General features: G+C 40.8%; 1 protein-coding gene across 2 annotated transcripts in view; it reads right to left on the bottom strand.

Moving 5' to 3' along the window:
- Window positions 1-18,442, bottom strand: part of DCC (DCC netrin 1 receptor) — a 347,209-nt gene that overhangs the window by 186,709 nt on the left and 142,058 nt on the right. For both annotated transcript variants that reach the window (XM_068665177.1, XM_068665176.1), the window contains 2 exons: window positions 18,203-18,353; window positions 17,691-17,827 (listed from right to left, as the gene is read on the bottom strand). In XM_068665177.1, coding sequence (XP_068521278.1) covers window positions 17,691-17,827; window positions 18,203-18,353 — 288 coding nt within the window. The remainder of the gene's footprint in view (window positions 1-17,690; window positions 17,828-18,202; window positions 18,354-18,442) is intronic.

Genomic DNA, 18,442 nt, shown 5'->3' with positions numbered 1-18,442 from the left:
TCACTGCTTTGGACTTTCCCATTAAAAGCAGGATGTGGAAAGACCACGCATGACCCAATAAATAACGGGCAAAATCCCAGCTAGGAACACTCATACACCCCCAAATACACATATCCATCTCCTACCTCAAGAATTATGCATATTACTTGCTGCTTCTTTTACTTTCAGAAGATGCAATACACTTTGGGGTTAGTTTGGGTACTAGAGCTTGCAATCTTTACACTCTCAAAGCTTTTTTTTACCAGCCAGGATCCACCACAGATCTCTGACAAATCGAGAATCCACAAACCTGCAGCCATAAGAAGTTGCCCTGGATATTCCTCATTTTTTTTTCTTTCTACCTCTCGTATAACTTCTGCAATGCTGTGAGGTTCATCCTGTTGAGTTAAGGTATTTAAAAGTTAAGAGTTGCTCTCAATTTTATAATATGTACTCTTGAAAGGCTTATGTCCAACAGTGCTAGGTTAAGGTGGGTAGTTAGGACTGCAAACTCAATCCTAACTCAGAATAAACCCCTACCCCATCACGCATCCAGGATAAAATCCTCACACCAACAAATCCTGGACATCATCTCCTTCCATGATGCACACAATAATACACGGTGTGTATAGAAGTGGTCACAAAGAAACACAGGAGCTACAAAAAGTCCCTTTCACTAAAAAAAAATAAAAATAAGATTTAACGCCAAACAGGAACAGAAGTCAAGACACCCGTACGGATTGATCAGATTTGTCCCAGGCAAAATCCTACAAAGGAAGCCCCCAAACACTTAAGTTAACCAACAGAGAGACCTACAGCATGTAAGCACCTTGTCAGCATTACTCGTTAAACATGGTAAAGTCAGATAATAAAAGCTGAAAATTTGGAAACCTGATTTCCAGCTGGGATGCTCTGAAATGACAAACTGGAGACAAGGGAGCTTGTAAGCGAGGTGCTGCTTTCAGCCCCCACCTGCACCTTGCAGGGCACACGGGGCCTTCCTGGCATCTCCTCCCATCCAGGCTGGAAAACATTTTTAGTTTCGAATTGAGAAGTGAAGCTCATCTGTTTTCTTAGTCAAAGAAATGACAAAGCAGGAACTGCCGGTATTGAAATTTTAAAAATTAAGGAGAAAAAGAACTCAACCAAGCAACATTCGAGGGTCTGAAATCTCTCCTTTACCAATCTCAGATTCAAATGAGCTGACGAGGATGAATCTGCATCACGTTGATATTTGTAGTTCCAAATCAAGAGGGAAACAGCCGAGAATGTAAATCTAGGCATAGCAGATGTTTGTCCACTTCCCCTAAAGATATCCTTGGTTTGCAGTCACCAAGGTCAAAGAGCAGTGCTCAAACTGCAAGCCTAGCCAGGGGGCTGATTTGTGCACGTGTCAGCAGCTGAATGAGGGTCAATGAGCATCATTTTGGGGAAACGATGATGAAGAATTAAGGTAGGAATCATGTATCTAAACAGTCATCAAGCATCACCTGAAATGTCCAGAAGTATTTCAGAAGTAGGCAGATATCACACAGGACCTGTAGGATACCTGGAGTAAAAGCCAACAGCCAGGCACACGAAGCGAGGAAGTCCTAGCACAGCACCCTGCTGATTTGAATCCAGATTGTTTTTGTTAATAAACAATTTTTTAATGTATTTATTTATAACAGATTGAGGCTTCCATGCATTCATTTCAATAGCACCACGTGCTGCAGAGCTCCAGTACACTGTTGCAAAAGGTTACCTAGTAGGTAGGATTTATAGAGAAAAACAGTGGTGAATTTTCCAGCACAAACACAAAGGACCTTTATCCAAGGTGTAAAACACACGGGAGAAAAGAAGACACACAAAGCACTCGTCTCTGCGAGGCTCAGCTAAAAAAGAAAAAGTGAAAAAGCTCTTCCGCAAAGAAAATATTTTTTCTGTATCTTTGTTATTACAGAAGTGTTTTTTTCTCAAGTCTAATAAATACCAGAAAAAAAAAATATGACCTTCTAATTATTATATTAGAAAAAAAAGTAATCATCTTATTTGAAAAGGTCAAGGACTTGCTAATTAGCTTTAATTTCATTAGAACAGGCTGAGGCTCTTGAACCAAAAATAGAGCATTAAAAAAATAATAAAGGGCTCCTTTGTGAAGTTTGTGGGTATTATATTTGAATTCTAGGTAGCATACCACTGTGCTGGTGGTGGTTTTTTTTTTGTTATGGTTGTTTTGGTTTGTGTTTTTTTTTTTATACCCAGATATTTTGGCAATCAATCCTCTTGGTGTTGAGAGAGAAAGGATGAAATGCTGTTCTATAAGAGAAAAGCTGTAGTATTCCTCCCATTTTTTTTTCTATCTATTGATTTAGAATTAAACCCAAAATTGATTTATAAAATTCATTTTTGCTCAATGAACTTACGTTTTCATATACTGAAGGCTCAGGAGAGCACAGAACCCCTCTCAGAAGCTGGCTCACAGAAGATGTAAGCATCCCTTCTGGTCCGATATTTCCATGTTTCTAATAAACTACAAAATGGTTTATTTGAATTGCTGCCTTTTGTGGGGAGTTATTTCATATAAGAAAAGCTTCAAACGAGGTGAAGCAAGCACGCCAAGCTGGGGCTTAGACATTGCTGCTGCCCTGTACGGGAGCACCCTTGATGCCCTCACATGACAATATTACCTGAAATAAAAGTGCCTGAAACAGTAAATCAAAATCTTGAAGTTTCACCACCAGTGAAAATAAATATATGAAAAATAAAAATTATTTAAAACAAAATTGCATCAAATGTGCAAGTATCCATTGGTCCAGAAAGAGAGGATAACCGCAGCCTGGTAGCTGGGGCTACAAGATCCAGGTCCTACTCCACTTAAGAGATAATTTTACATAAAGAACTGAAAATATTCTGCAGAAAACAGAGAAGTCTGCGTGCTGACCTATGAGGTCAGATGAACATTTTCTTGTTCTTATTTTCTGGCCCCAGGCTCCTGTGTTTATCACTGCTGAGCAGCCTGGTTTCAGGAAGATGGAGAGCACCCAACATTCTCATAGCAAATAAGTTTTGAGCATATGGGATCACATATTCAAACTCCCAAGCAGGATGTCTTAAAGGAAGGCATACCATAAGGAAGAAATACCTCACATTTAAAAGAAAAAAGAAAAAAAGCTATCCTAGCACCAAATAAGGATGCAATATAGTAAAGATAAGATTAAAGCTAAATCAGGAGGCCAGAAAACCCTTTCATGTAGGCAATTGGTATAGATATCTTTATTCTTGCTTCTCTAGAAAGGAAAAATTATTTCATTTAATAATAAATAATCTCCCAGGAGCTGAAGAAAGCAGTGGTCAGCAGAGATCCGTATACAGGGCATAATTCCTCTTTTCTCTCCCTGAAGTGAAAGAAGGCAAGAAAAACATCCTCCCTTTCCCCATCAGCACACTGAAGACAAGGACAAGGCTTCATTGTCACTTAACTCTTGGGGAACAAGGTGGTGATGTCTCTTCTTTGACTAACCAGCCCATTTAGGACCCGTTCTGACTTACTGATTTACCTGACACCGTGGAGTAGAGAGAAACAGCCCCGTGAATTATTATCTGAGCAGCAGGACTGATGGGCAGGGGAGAGCAATGGATAAGCCTCAGCGTTTAGCACAGCCCTGCTTGCAAATCCTTTCCGTCCCTGGCTGAACTGCTCCTTCTTCCTCCTGGTTTTGTTTTGAATGCAGATGAAGCAAAGTTAACAGTCTGCTGCCCCACACAGAAGAGATATACGGCCAAAGAGACATTCAGCACTGCACTCAATGATGCATTCGAAGATAATGGGGCACAACAAAGACACAGAGCAGACTTAACTACAGACGCTGAATAAATATCACTGCTGCTTCTAAGAAGAGCTTCGCAGGGCCAAAGGCAAACACAAAGGATGCTGCGTGAAGGGGAATGGGAAAACAGAAAAGAAAAGAAAAGGAATAGAGGCTAAGCTAGGTTGTGGCTTCCTCTCTTTATTATTATTTTTTTTTCTTTAAATCAGAAAGACCCTCACAAAGACACATTTATAAGCTGCTCAGAATTGTTATCCTTCTCTTCTGAAGATAAGGACTTAAACCTTGCAGGTTTGATAGAAACAAGACTCCTGCTGGCTGCAGGGGAGATTTCTGGTAGCGTAAAACCACAGGGATGTGTGCAATCTCTCAGGTGACTTCCCTCAAATATTTTCTGTGTCCTCTGGACAAACCGTGCCTCTTCTACGGCTGGGAAGTCACTAGGAAATGGAGGAATTTGGATATCCCCTGCATTAAAGTGACTACTTTAATGTCCAACGACACTGAGCCCACTGGGTTTCTGGGCAGGCAGTGGGGGAGAAAAGTGTTAAAGCAACCTCATAGAGCAACTAATCAATCGGGATGGGAAAGCTCTTTGAGGGAAGACTGCGAGGACACGTAACAATAGCTGTGAAAAAAAAAGGTCTGAAACAGCTCTGCTAAAAATTGAGTGTAATACAGAAAATTGTTTTTCTGAGTAGAAGCTGAGAGAGCACACTGAAGAAATGTCTCTGGGAACAAAAACACCAAATAACATCTTCCCCCCTTCCGAAGGCAGGGAAAAAGTAAGAGTGGGGCCTACCCCATCTACATTTCACAGTAATAACAGTATTTGCATAACAGTCCTAGATGGTTGGCATACGTATGCTCACAGAATGACTTTATTTTACAAGTATGACTTGCATGCAGTGCTTAATAAGGCCTTTTAGGCCTAATAAGGCCTTTTCTGGATGTGAAGCCTTCCTGGGCTTCCCAATAGCATCCCAGGGTTGGGAAACAACACAAACCCCAACCCAGGATGAGATTTAAGTCCTTTGGACAACCCGCTGACCCCACAAAAGGGAAGGCCACAGAGGCCTGAGGCGGCCGGGCCTAGTGCCCATGGTGGACAGGTCACCCAGCGGTAGGACTGCAAGGCCCAAACCACCAACACCAGCACCCAAATTTAACCACCAGAGCTGAGGGGAAGAGCCATCACTACCCTTATTCCCCTCGTTCTCCACAGCGCTATTGTCAAAACCGATTGATTTTTGCTTTAGAAGCTGGTTCCTATGATTTCAGTTTAAGTAATAAAAGAAAATCCAAAGCCCCACCGGGAAACTGCTAAATCTCCTCGTACTTGTCAGTTGAGCTCTTCCATCACAAACACCAGAGCAAGATGCAGGCAAATCAATTTATAAGTCTAAGAAATTATTTCCTACATGCCCAATGTTATACAGGCCCATATGAAACACGCTTAGTCTCCTAAATCGCTTGATGTATTAATTTCATTTTCAGAAGTCCTGGCTTAAAAAACCACGTATTTGATCAACTGTTTGATTTTATTTTGCCATTTCAAAGGAAAAATAATTTTATCTAAATCATTGTTTTTGTGAAAGCAGAAATTTCAATTATTAGATCTTTCACTTGATAAATGCAATCATGTCTGTGACAACATTGTATGAAAACATACTGTGGGCAAGGCTGTCTCTCTGTGCCAGCTCTACCTGCCAAATTCATTTATAAATATGGATTACAGTATCAAACCAAATTGTATCATTAACTCAGAGGTCACGGCCGTTTTATATAATCTTACAAACCGAGGTCCTACATGGAACAAATCTATTTGCCTTCAAATATGAAGTCTGCTATACCTGATAGTGTGCTTAGCTAGCTGTGCTCTCCGAGATGATGTAAAGACCCTCCATCCTCAACGCACAGGCACTCATTTTATCACTGTCCTAGATAGCCACGGAGAAATATTTGTCTTTTTTATGACAGAACCAAAGAGAAACTCCCAGCTTGTTTGGCAACCAGAACTCAACAGGCAATTTACCTGATGCTCACAGCTGAAAACGAAACAAGAAATATTAGACTAGGACATCAGCACAGGCAAGCTGTCCCCATTAAATGCTGACTGATAGCCTTCAGGACAGAAACTGCTTAAAGCTGGGAATTATCTCAGTGTGCTGTATTTCTATTTTTTAGGAGAGGTTATTTTTTAGGAGAATGCACCCAAAACAAGGCTACAACAGACAGCAGGCACTGTGGCACAGCATCTGCAGAAGGAACTGCAGCCAGCCCTTTGGGGACAGATCTGTGTGCAGCAGTTTAGTTTAACCCTTTATCCAGCTGGGTCATTCTTTCTCAGTCCTTTCCTACTGGCATCATTAAAAAAAAAAAAATCTGTGATAAACAAGCTACTTGTACAGCAAAGGAGGAGAGAGTGGGGAAATAATTAAAATCATTAGTGTTTACTAAAAAAAAATCAAGTGTGGAAGCTATTTCTAGCCCTCAAATCATCAGTGACTTCCAGCCACGCTCTTCCATTTGAAATTTTATTCGTCTCTGGCTTCCACGACTCTGTTCTCGCCCAGGTCCCACTGTCTTTCTAATTATTTCCGAAATGCATCTTCCTGACACTGCTCCTAACCTCCCTGCGACACGCGAGCCTGCCCTCGACACGGCTCTGGCAGCATTTGCATAATGCTTCACACCGGGGCAGCGATGCAGCCTCCGGCCCCAGACCTGGGCTCAAAGATCACCTCTTGTTCCACCCCAGACATCTGTCTGCAAAAGCAAATAGCGTTGCCCGTGGAGAACAGTTATTATAGCATCCCCACTTGTAAAATAAGTGGCATCTTCGACTTCTCCAAGGCTTTTACCTGGAGAAAGCAGCACGGAGCAGTGTCTCGCCTGAGGTCTCAGCAGTCACCCTGTGTAGGTGGGCACTGAAAAGAGACTTGGAGTTGAAGCTTCCCGAGAGCTGTAAGGCACAGGAACAGTCTGGATAGAGCTGCAATCCTATGAGATTGCATGTAATAAAAATTAAGCTTTCTTCTGAAACAGCTTTGGTTTGCCTCATGGTTCAGAAAGTGCTCTCAGACCAGAAGTCGTGAGATGCCTATCAGGGGCCAGCTTCATCTTACAGCTACCTCCAGAGCCTCTCCTCCCTCAAATGAGGTTTTTCTTAATAAACTGATCTCAGAAAATGAGATTACTTCCATTTCTTTAAAGGGAATAAATTGTTAACTTCAAAAAGTAAAACTTTTTGCACAAAATCAGCAACGCTTCTTCGGTTATCCATGCAAATCAGTGGGAAGAAGAATGGAAAGGTGGAAGTTAAGCAAAGATTTTGAAAAGGTCACTGAAAAAAATAGCTTCAGGTTAAAGAGTGCCTTCACTAGACGGATGTTTGTCTGATGTCACACAAGAACAAACAATCTTCCATGCTACAAACCAGCATGAATTAGAGACGGAAGATTTAGGCAAATGATACACGGCTAGGAACATTAAAAAAAAAAAAAAAAAAATGACTGTGATGAGCCAACTGAGCAAAAAAGCTATTGGAAAAATATTCAAAACACTATTTTTAAAAGATGCACTCATCAAGAGCATTTCATATAACCGAGTTTAAAAGTTCATTTGCTTTAAGTATCAAAAGCATCCGCACCACGAACGAATACATTTTTCCATTATTTAAAGATTGTGGGGGAGAAAAATAAATACAGCCACTGGTTAGTCCCCATGGTAAGCTAATTGAGTTGCAGCCTCTAGGATTTCTCCATTTGGAATAAAAATATTAACTAAAATTAATACTTTTTTTTTAATGAAGCTATTAATAAATGATTCAGACTTCAAACGGATCCTGTGAAGACCTACATTTTAAGCTGCTGAGCACAGAAGTCCAGCTCTTTTTTTTTTTTTTGAACAATAAGCAACTTACAAAAGGAACAATCTAAAGTTAAGCACAAAGAAATTAAAATTAGCCTAACAAAAGAGAGCCCTGCTCGCAGCGCCGTGAGACTGTGCTGATTGCACTCGGGTAAACAGGACCGCTTACGTAAAACTTAAGTCAAATTTGGTGGAAGAAATAATGAAAATGGAGATTATTGGACGGATCTATTTTGAGGACGTTATTCTGGAAGGAAGACTAACTCGTTTTACCCCTGGTTCCAACCAGCACCAGCGTGTTTGCCTTCTCTCCAGCTCCAAAACAATGCTACAACAAGCTGGGAGCCTGAAAACGACCCCAAACACCTGGGGACACAGCTCATCCCCAAACAGCACCCAAAATCCACGTCTTCTGTGCCCAACACTGCTGTTCCTTGCCTGTCTTTCCTCGCCTCGGTGGGATTTCTCTTTCATCCTTAAACCTTCACCCTCGTGCTATCCTGCCTTCAGAGATCTGACTCAGCCAAGCAGCCGATCTTTTCTAAGGCTGCTTTGAAAGAAGCAGCTCAAATAAACGCTTTAAAAATAGCTTGACACTTGGGCGAGGGTCCCCAAGGATGGATAGAGCAATACAGCCTTACCCCGAGAGGGTGTGAGCACAGGTCAGAACCACAAAGCAAAGCCACGCTTTCTATTTTTGCTGTGCTTTTCCTTTCTGCACACGGTTTTCTATCAGGATTAGAGGAGAAGAGCTGAAAACTGCAATGAGAGCTCCTTCCCCATCTCAATTTTCTCTCTTTTTTTTTTTTTTTTTCTCTCCCAAAACTGCATGCAAATAAGGACAACGGTTTGAATGAAATATTTCAACTGTTTTCCCTCTTCTCTTGTTCTGGGCAGTTAGGAAAAATGACATAGATATCCTATCATTAGAGCAATAAGGTCCAAGACCTTGTACCCCAAAGGTTGTTTGCGTTATTTTTCTCTATTTCCAATGACAGAGAAAAGACTTTTGACAAATCCAATGCTCTTCGTAGACTCTAGCATTTCACACTAAACACAGGGAACTTTAAGAGCTCAACACCAACTTCTCCATCCGTGTTTCCCCTCTGGCCAAGTCCATTTACACCGTTTCATGCTATCACAACATTTACTGGCCACATTTAAGAGCCAGCTGCGTACAGGAGGGAGATTTGGATCAGGAGCCAGAAACTCACCTGTAGAAGAGTGCAGGTGGGGTCTGGCAAATGGACAGAGAAAGTTTCAGACCCTGAACCAGGAGTCTGAATGGTTTTCTACTGGATTAACTTGTGCACAAGCAGAAATTCTGTTCTCCATATGAACAAAAAAATCCATTCAAGTTCATAATTTCTTATACACAAGAAGGTGGCTTAAAAACACTCATCGTTATCTCCAATTGGCCTGCAGCTATGCTTTAATTAGATAAATTGTAATAAAGAGTTGCTCCCAAACCCCATACCGTGCATATCTAATACACCTACAAGGCTTAAAAGGGAATAAAAAATAGATGCTGGCCATACACTAGTCCTTCAAAACCAACTACAAAGTTATTTAAAGCAAGTTAGCTGTGGCACCCCATGGTACGCAGTCCTCAACACCACTCTGCTGCTGGGGAAATAGTCAGTGGAGCTGGTTTTTCATGGAAATTTTAAGCTGGTGTATATCTGTAAATAAAATACGATCACCACGTAGTGTCTGTCCACAGATATTCTCCACCGGAGAGCTTCACACCTTCTGCAGCCTCCGTGTTACATTAAGCCTCTGCAATAAGATCCAAAATTGCAGAAAGAACAGAAATAATCCCCCGTTAACCTCCTAACTATACATCTAAATATGCTTATGATAAAGAACTCGTTCTCTTATTGAACGCCTCCCTTGGGCAGCGCAGGAGGAAGGAATCGTGTTATTTCAAAAGCTGCAATTATTTAGCAGTCACACCAAAGTCGGTGCCAGCTTGTTTATGCAGCTCCGATGAAGGATGATGCAGCCGGGGCCTAAATTGAGTTCGCCGTTTCCTTTCCCCCGGCATAGCAAACTGTTTGTCTAAGCTAATAAATGTGCGTATTAACCCAGGCACCTCGCAGGAAGCCTGCTGCGTGCCCCGCTCCATACGCTCTAGTTAAACTAATCGGAGCCGTTTCCTCTTTTTAAGACTTTCAAGAGCCTCTCCCCTTTCAACTGGGATATAACAACTGGGATATATTCCTAAAGCAGCTTTAGGAATCGTGAAGAAGTGCAAAAGCTGGGAAAAGCCACGGCAAGAGCACTCGGTGCATTTATTACGAGTAACGGACGTTTTTCAGTCTTGGACACTGTCCTGGTTTTTAATAGCTGAATTTTGGCAGGTGCATTAATTTGTGTTAACTACGTAGTTTAATGGGAAGCACTCCATAACCAAGCGGAGTTCACCACTCGTTTCATTCAGGACCTTGTACAATGATCAATCAAACCGATGGCCAATCACTCGTCACACCACATCAAAAGCAGAGCCAGAAGGCGAGCAGAACAAAAAAGGTCTAACGCCACCTATTTATCTCGTGTTATAAATGGAGAACGTGGGGAAGCACAAGAGCACATAAGCAGAGGGATTTCTCAGTGCCTTTCAGTCCGATTTTCATCGTCTCGTATCAAGAACAGAATAATTTTGTTGGTGGAGGGGGAAAATGAATTTGTGAGATGCTGCAGCTTTAAGGTCAGAGTCCAGGGGGATGTTTTGCAGGTATCAGAAATGTTGAAATACAGATTATTATTTTTTTTTTGTTGCTAAGTAATGGCACTAATATGTTTTGCAATGAGATCTGCATGTTTGGGCTGGCGTGTAGGAAGTACCAGGATGACTTACGCTCAAGCACTTTGCTGCACAAAGTCTTCTGGAGAGCTCTGCAATAGAGAGCGAATCACTCCAAGGGCAAAGAGAAAGCACTTCTTTTGTCACAATTATATTCACGCTGTTCTTCATTTATAGCACGAGAGATAAAAGACTGAAGTAACCCAGCTACGAGCTCTTCTCTCCCATTGAATCACAAACTAGAAAGAGCTGAACACCCGACGGTCAGGTGAAGCACTGAGCACCACTCCTCTCACAGGAACCTTTCTGCTTAAAACAGTTAAAAGAGAAAAAAATAAAAATAAAAAATAAAGCTTTTCTTTTCAAAAAGCAAGCTGCTTAAAATGTTTGCAGACATCTGTTGTTTTTATTTCTCAAATTCCGCCAGCAATATGGAGAAACTCATTTCATTTTTGTGCCTTCCCTGCTGGGTCCTTTTCCATTTTGGGGGAAGGATGTAATATGCTCTCCTTCTTGGAAAGAGCACGGTGCTAAAAAGTGTTAATATATTTCTTATGGTACAGCATTATGAAAGATTTCTAGCACTGCTACTAGCTGAGGAGCTGCACAGTGAGAGAACATGGACCTCTCTCCTGGGCTGTGCTCTCGTCTTTTCCTGCTGGATGCTCATAAAACAGTAAGCTAATCAATATTGAAATGCAAATACATTTAAAGTTATGCAACGATCGGTTAGAAAATAATGCTAACGCTTTGGAAAAATCAGGAATTCATAAATTAAAGGAATTTCTGGAGGCTTGTTTGTTTTGGTTTTATTCCCCCCACCCAAAATAGGACAAAATGAATGCTTCAGTGCCCAGACCTCATTGATGGTCAAACTGATCCACAACAGATAAACCTAAACCTTTTTTTTTTTGTTTTTTAAACCCATGAAGACTTAACACCAAATCCACATCCACAGCAGCTCTTGCACACTCACAACTCATGGTTCTACTTAAAAACAAACTCAAGGTCCTACTGAAAACCAAGCCAAGAAGCAAGCAAGAGTGTATACGAAGCATTCATTCTCTTTTGAATTCAAAGGGATTTGTGTACGAATATTTTCCCCTGAACCTGTAGATCATACCAAGATACAGCAGTTTTCCTGGGATCACCCAAGGGTATCACAGAGCTTGTTAGGCATATTTAGTTTTAATAGAATGGAATTGAAACACCATTATCAGAAACTGGCAACAGTTAAGTTGCACTCAAGTGCTTCTTACAAGTGTCACGTGCTGAGTAAGTTTTTGGTACTCGTGATGTATGGACAAGAATTAAGTTTTCAGAAGGGTCTGAATTGGGCACTCAACCCCCATTCCATTCATTGCTGTACCATTACCAGGATGAGATTCCCTTTACCTGCAAGTTGGCATCCGCCTTATCATTCACAGACTCCATTCAAGGAAAAGACACTTGAAGAAAATGACGCCAAGTCTTCATTCAATCTACAAATCTGTAAATCCTGAAGTTATTCTCCAATAGGAAGCTCCACAGACTAATATAATCTTTCCAAGTGAAAAAAGAAAAATCATTTCATCAGCTTTACATCTGCGTCAGAGACTTTAGCGCTCGCACCTGCTCAAATATTTTGGCTTTTTCGATGGCGCTCAAGTCGTGCCAGGAGATTTTTGATTCATTGAGGGTGCTGGATGAGCCAGTCGTGCTGCTCAGGCTGCTTGGCTGCCTGGTTTTATGTAGTTTAAGGTTAAAATCATCCATCAGAATTGTCAGGCATGTTCCTATGTACCAGGAAAACTGCAAATATCTCTTTGCAAAACGCTGCTGATTCCAATCCTTGCACTGACTCAGCACTGCTCCGGAGAGGCCAGGAATTTAGTTATGCATATGCTATCTTGTAGCCCTTCTTCAAGCGTCCTATTAATAAAATACTCTTCACACATCCGTCTCAGCAAGGACAGCTCCTCTCCCCTTCCATCCCTTGAATCTGTTGCCACGCTTATGTTTTTCCTCTCTTCGTTTGCACTCCTCCAGAAGGCAGAACAAATCTGAGATCAAGAGCAACGGGAATTTACAGTAAAAAAAAAACCTGTCAGAGCTCAGACTGCTTTACCAGGGGGGAACCTGGGGTATTCTGTGGTGTTTTGCAGTTTACTGTTTGTGCCAGCACAGCCCCCCGGTAGTGCCAAGAATTCATCGTTTCTGTCAGAGGGTTACACAGCTCTGCTGGTACTGTGATATTTCCTTTCCTGAACATACAAAACCTTTGAATGAAGCAGCTAATAGCCTGGATCCAGCCTCAAAACATCTCCATAACATTATTTTACTGGTTACGGGGTCTCGAATTTCTCTCATTGGTACTGCACGACCATACCATCCGCCCCATTAGCACGACGCAACAGTAGGTAAATGATTTCCAATAGAAATGTTTTGGCCCCAGATCCGTAAAATTCATTCGAAACCCTGTCCAAATTCATTTTTTGCCTGGATGGAAAAATCTTACTGCCTCCGTGAACCCACTGAACGCCATCGATTATATAATACATTCAAAAAATCCTTTAAGTAAAGTGGGAGTGAACGCTGAAAGAGTTGATTTTATTGATCCATCTCCTCCAGCACCTTCACCGTAGAAAGGCTGGCTACATTTCTACCTATAAATCCCTTATTTCCAGAGGTTGGATCGCCTATCCCACATCAACCCACTGAAAAGAAGTCCCTCAGCATGGCCAAATCGCAATATTCGATTTTTATATTCTAAGGTCACACTACCCCTAATGTTTTTGTATCATGTGAGAACAAGATATGTTTCATCAGCCTTCTGGAAAAGGGTGTCAGGACACCACCTTAGACATTTAGGTTGACTTGTTGGCTCGACAGAGGAGCTGTAGGGACAGATAACCACTGTTGCCATGCCCCAGACTCAAAATCAGACCTGCGAGAAATATAAAGGATAGTACCAATGTTTTAGATTTACACTTTTTTATGGATTAAAATTATAAAAATGAATGGGAGAGATTGGGTTTTACATTCGTATTTCTCATTTTTGCCTGCCAAAAACCATCGTGGGACTGTCACAGATTACTGTGCCAGCTCAGATATACATATGTCCTGTTCCAGAAATAAAAATTAACTCAGACCAAGGAATAATTAGTCTATATTGCATTTAATTTCTCCAACAAGATAGCAAGACCTGAGCAAGTTTAACCCATTCGACAGTGCCAGGTCACGAAGGAACAGAGCCCCAAATAAGTTTTCTAGGGTTCACCAGCTTTGGTAGAGTTGCTGCAACACTTAACCCAGTAAAGATCCAGCTGCTCCTCTGAAGTTTATCATAGCAGGTGGTCTGCTATAGCTCAGAAATTATTTTATGATGGGTACAGGGCTGGATTTGACTGAATATTAGCAGTAGCCTCTAACGGGTTTTGTAAATCTTTCAGTACTCGTGTATTTGTGCAACGTTACCTTAAGCTGCACTCAGAGTATGAGGAGGTTACTCATTTTTCAGGCTTTCACTGCTCTGTCAAACCACATTATGGTGATGCAGTTTTCCTTCTCAATGCTGCTCTCTACCTAAATGATTCACACACAAGAACACGATCCATGCCCGCTTTATTCACTGCTTCCCACGACCTTGATCTCCGAATATCCATTTTGCCGGTGGAATTTATGCAGCAGAGCTCAAAGTAAAACAAGAAAAAACGGATTTGACTGAGATGCAGAGTGCTTACAATCGTTCATTCTTGTCAAAAAGACCGAGGTGATTTCATAAGCCACTTCTCACGCGGCAGCAAACCTTACTTTTGATGTAGCTTTTCTTCCGCGGTGGCGAAACGAAACCAGTGCTAAAAACACTTCATATTAAAAACTCCCTCGTGGAAGGCATTTGTATAGATGACTGCAGTTTGGAAGTATTTTTTGGGTTGCCTATACCTTATACATATGGATGCTTAGTAAAATTTAGCAATAGTTTTTCCTCCAAACACCATGCCAGGCCCATTTTTTTTTCCTTCAGTAGATGCTGTGCTCTTCCCCTACCGTACTGGCACAGCTCTAAGAGCAGCTCGCTCGTTGATGCAATCAAAGGACCATCCAAACAGTAAGGAGGAAGAAAAGAAATGAAGTTCATAGACATTCAAACCTCATCATATGAATTTATGACCATCTACAAAAATGATTTTACAGAATTCAGTTCAGAAACTCCACCAGGACCTGAAATCCCAGACGTTGGACCCACTACCAAAGTGGGCTGAGTATGTAGAAATAGGATGTAGACAAGTTTTCCCTACATTTATGTCACTTTGAGAACATTTAGGCCATTGAGGTAGGGTTTTTTCTCTGCCAAGAACAGCAGACTTTCAAGTCTTGCTCAACAAAACATGGAAAAAGCCATCAAAACCCCTTCTGAGGACAAAAGGATGTAAAAATAAAAAAAGGCACTTCTCAAAGTTAGAAAATACGCAGAAAGGAATTTAGTTAAGCCCCGTTCTAATCTTCAAACATTTGTCTAAACTCTAAATTCCCTAAAGCTACTGAGCATGTAGGTGATTTATATATTAAAAAAGGTGATCTGCACCAGACCTTTTAATATTCAGTACGCAGGGCGACGCGGCTAAAATATTGCCAAATTTTTATCGTGATTTTGCCATGCTACAAAATCACGATTTAGCAAAATTTCTCAGCTCGCCTTGCAAATTCATTCACATCTTGCAATGTTAGGCCTACGTCCAACGCAGGAGTTATTTTTAGCTTTTGAAAAGAAAAAAGGGATTCCATTGTGCAGTACGCTCCATTCCTTGCAAACAGCCTCATTACTTCAAAGATCAAAAGCATCTTGCCACCATGTGATGTAACTAACTTTGATCCGACGCCGTCTACCCAGCTAGACTTCAGAAGAGATAATTATGGGACTTGATTTGCTTTTTTTTTTTTCAAGCACTGCAAATGTCTTGCTTATCCCTCTTTGCACTCCAAACGCTTCAACAATTAAAGGATTACATCAATATTAAAAAATGCAAGTTTGGCAACAAAACGCAGATCAGCGATTTACAGTTTGTTAACTAAACGAGCGTATTAACTCCAAGGAAACCTATCTCCATTTGTATCTAGCACAACAGAAACAAAAGTATGAATTTGTTATGCTGTTTACGAGATACAATTACACGAGAAACTTGGTACATTTGAGAGTTTCCTACTGGTAAGGATGGATTCAACAAATAAATAGATTTGTAGCCCTGCTATATTGCTCTGGAAAAACAGATACCAGGGGATTGTCATCATCATCTGCTGAGTTTTAGCCACTTAATAACATTTGAGTCCTTTGAACAGTTGCTGTTATTAATGCAAACATACATGAACACGACGCTTCGTTTTCAGCTGCCTGTCACAAATGAATGATTTACTCAGGAAAACAAGAAATGCACATAAATATTGTGCCTTTTTTATCTGCTCTGAATTTGTAAATTCCTCGGCAACATATGTGAAAAGGAACTTAGAGAAAAAAATCAACACAGCTCATAGCAACTGCTTCTTTTATATAATACAAACACGGAGTACACTTGAATTGTGTCGTGGCAATGCAGTTTTGGCTTCCTCTTGAGATTGCAAAGAGTCAGCAATTGTGGCATCTGTCATCCTCGTGCAGCTCTAGTTTCATTCTTAGTACTGTCTTGCCATTATGTTCCCTCCTTTTAACGTTTTTCATTTTTGTATTCAACCTTCCAGTCGTGTCATATTGCCATCACATACCTCTCAGAAAGTGCAAGAAAATGTATGCGCTTTTAATTTCTACATGACACTTACAGAAAAAGGCATAATGTAGGTAGAGCTAGATGCATTACACACCAAATGCAGGCAGGAATCAATTTTTCAACAGGTATACAAAGGACCTAGGTGCAAATTTCCTATTAATTTTTACGTGAATCACATGGCCAGAAACAATCTGTGCAAGAATCAACACAACGATCATCCAGCCACAGTTGCTCTTACCAAGAGATACTGCTATTGATGCTGATCCTCTATCATTGGGGAGAAATATTAATCTAATTTCTACTTCCCAATCAACTCTTAGTCACCCACTGCACTCTATATTTGAAGTAAGACATCTTTCGGTTAGACAAGTACATTGCCCAAGAAGTCACCTGCCTTTTTAGTATAATTCCTTATAATGAAAACAATTTCCCAAGTTGAACTTCTGCAATAATAAATCCACGTTTTTATTTTCACCCAGTAAAACAATGTATTCCGCTAATGTACCCAAAGAAACAGAACTGAACCCTCCGTCATCAGTAATTATTATATTTTATTACAGCTAGATAAAAGGATATTGTTGTACAAGCACTGAATATCCTATAATCCAAATTAAGGCAGTATTCACTAATGAATGTATTTTTATGCATAAGCTTTAAAGTCTGAATGTAAAATGAAGAGCACACTGAAATACATTATTGTTTGACTAAGAATTAGCTACGTAATATTTTAGATCTGACTGAACAACACCAAGGTACTCTGCTACTGCTCAAGGGTTTAAATGAAGAAAATAGAAAAAAGGCAGCTCGCAAATTTAAATGTTTCTTATTTCCTTAATATTTGCCATGAAGAAGGGATGTGTGATTTGAGATATCAGAGAAAGCAGGTTCAGTCAGGAGGGTGCTTCCATAAAATTTAACAATAGGAACTCTCAGACCATCGCTGCTGAGTGAGGACTTCCACAAGTGTTAACTTTTGATATTTTAGTGGAAATACTCTAACATGCATTGACTTTTCTTACCTTAATATATTGACAGTCATCCACACACCCTGAAGGACCAACCCTGTTTCTCTGATCCTAATAATATTGCAGAACCATGCAGGAAAAGAGGGCACGTTTGGTGAGCAGCTGCAGACCTGATTTTCACCCATTGTACTTCTCACTTGCTCATCAGTGACATGCATTTTAATAGGAGAAATAAGGCTTCAGGAAGCAGAAACAGAAGGAAGGACCGTTTACAGAACACCGTAGCAGTTAGCATCCAATACCATAGGATATTCAGCAACAAGCTTATAGGACACAGTGGATATATCCAAAGATTTACAGGATTTGGTTTCCATAGGTGTGAATTCCTGATCAAGGTAGAGAAGGAATTTTGCAATTTTTGCAATTACTTGGAATAACGGAAATTAAGTCATTGTGAAAAAGGCAACAATTAGAAATATTCTTGGAGAAGCAAAGCAGGAGCAGTTCACGGACTCACCCATCACTGACAGTTCCGCAGAGCCGCTGCTGTTCTCATTCTTGTAGGTGACGACGCATGTGTATGTCCCTGAATCATCATCGGTCACGTTTGATATGAGTAAGTTACTGCCAGCCAGTAATGAATACTTTTTGGACCTGAAATATCAATATTGGATGTTTGCAGGGCATTAAGATGGGATCTCTATCCAGCAAAACACACATCATAAATTATTCCGCAACTAATTCCCCGCTGCGATTTTTGCTGTTAATAACTTTACACCTCCATTTTAAATACCAGCCTAGGAATCCATTGTAGCAGGCGACATTTATGATCGAATTCCACCCTCAGATTTGGCGTGGATATTAATTACATGGACAGGTAAAAAAAACCTGGTCCAGTGTCATTCATATTTAGGAGAAAATTTCACGGCCTCCAAGTCTACCCCAATGAACTTCCAAGTATTAACGGTTTTGCCTTTAATTTGCTCAAGGTAAATGTTATGATATGAAAGGCACGAAGGGGTGAGGTACCTGATGGGGAGCACTTCCTCTCCTCGCAGCCACGTGAAGGTGGGAGGGGGGTACCCAGAGACACAGCACTCCAAAACAGCATCCTTCCCTTCCATGGCCATCACGTTGGACGGGCGCTGCAGGAAAAATTGCTGCCTGTGCAGACCTGGATCTACGAGAGCAAAAGAGGTAGTTAAGTTAAAAAGAAAAAAAAAAAAAAAAGACATTCTTTTTGTTGGGGAATATATAAACCAGCTGATC

This window comes from Anas acuta, chromosome W (assembly GCF_963932015.1).
Source record: "Anas acuta chromosome W, bAnaAcu1.1, whole genome shotgun sequence".
NCBI classification, from domain to species: Eukaryota; Metazoa; Chordata; class Aves; order Anseriformes; family Anatidae; genus Anas; species Anas acuta.
Note: the sequence above shows the minus strand (reverse complement) of the source record. Positions and strands in the feature narration are given on the sequence as shown.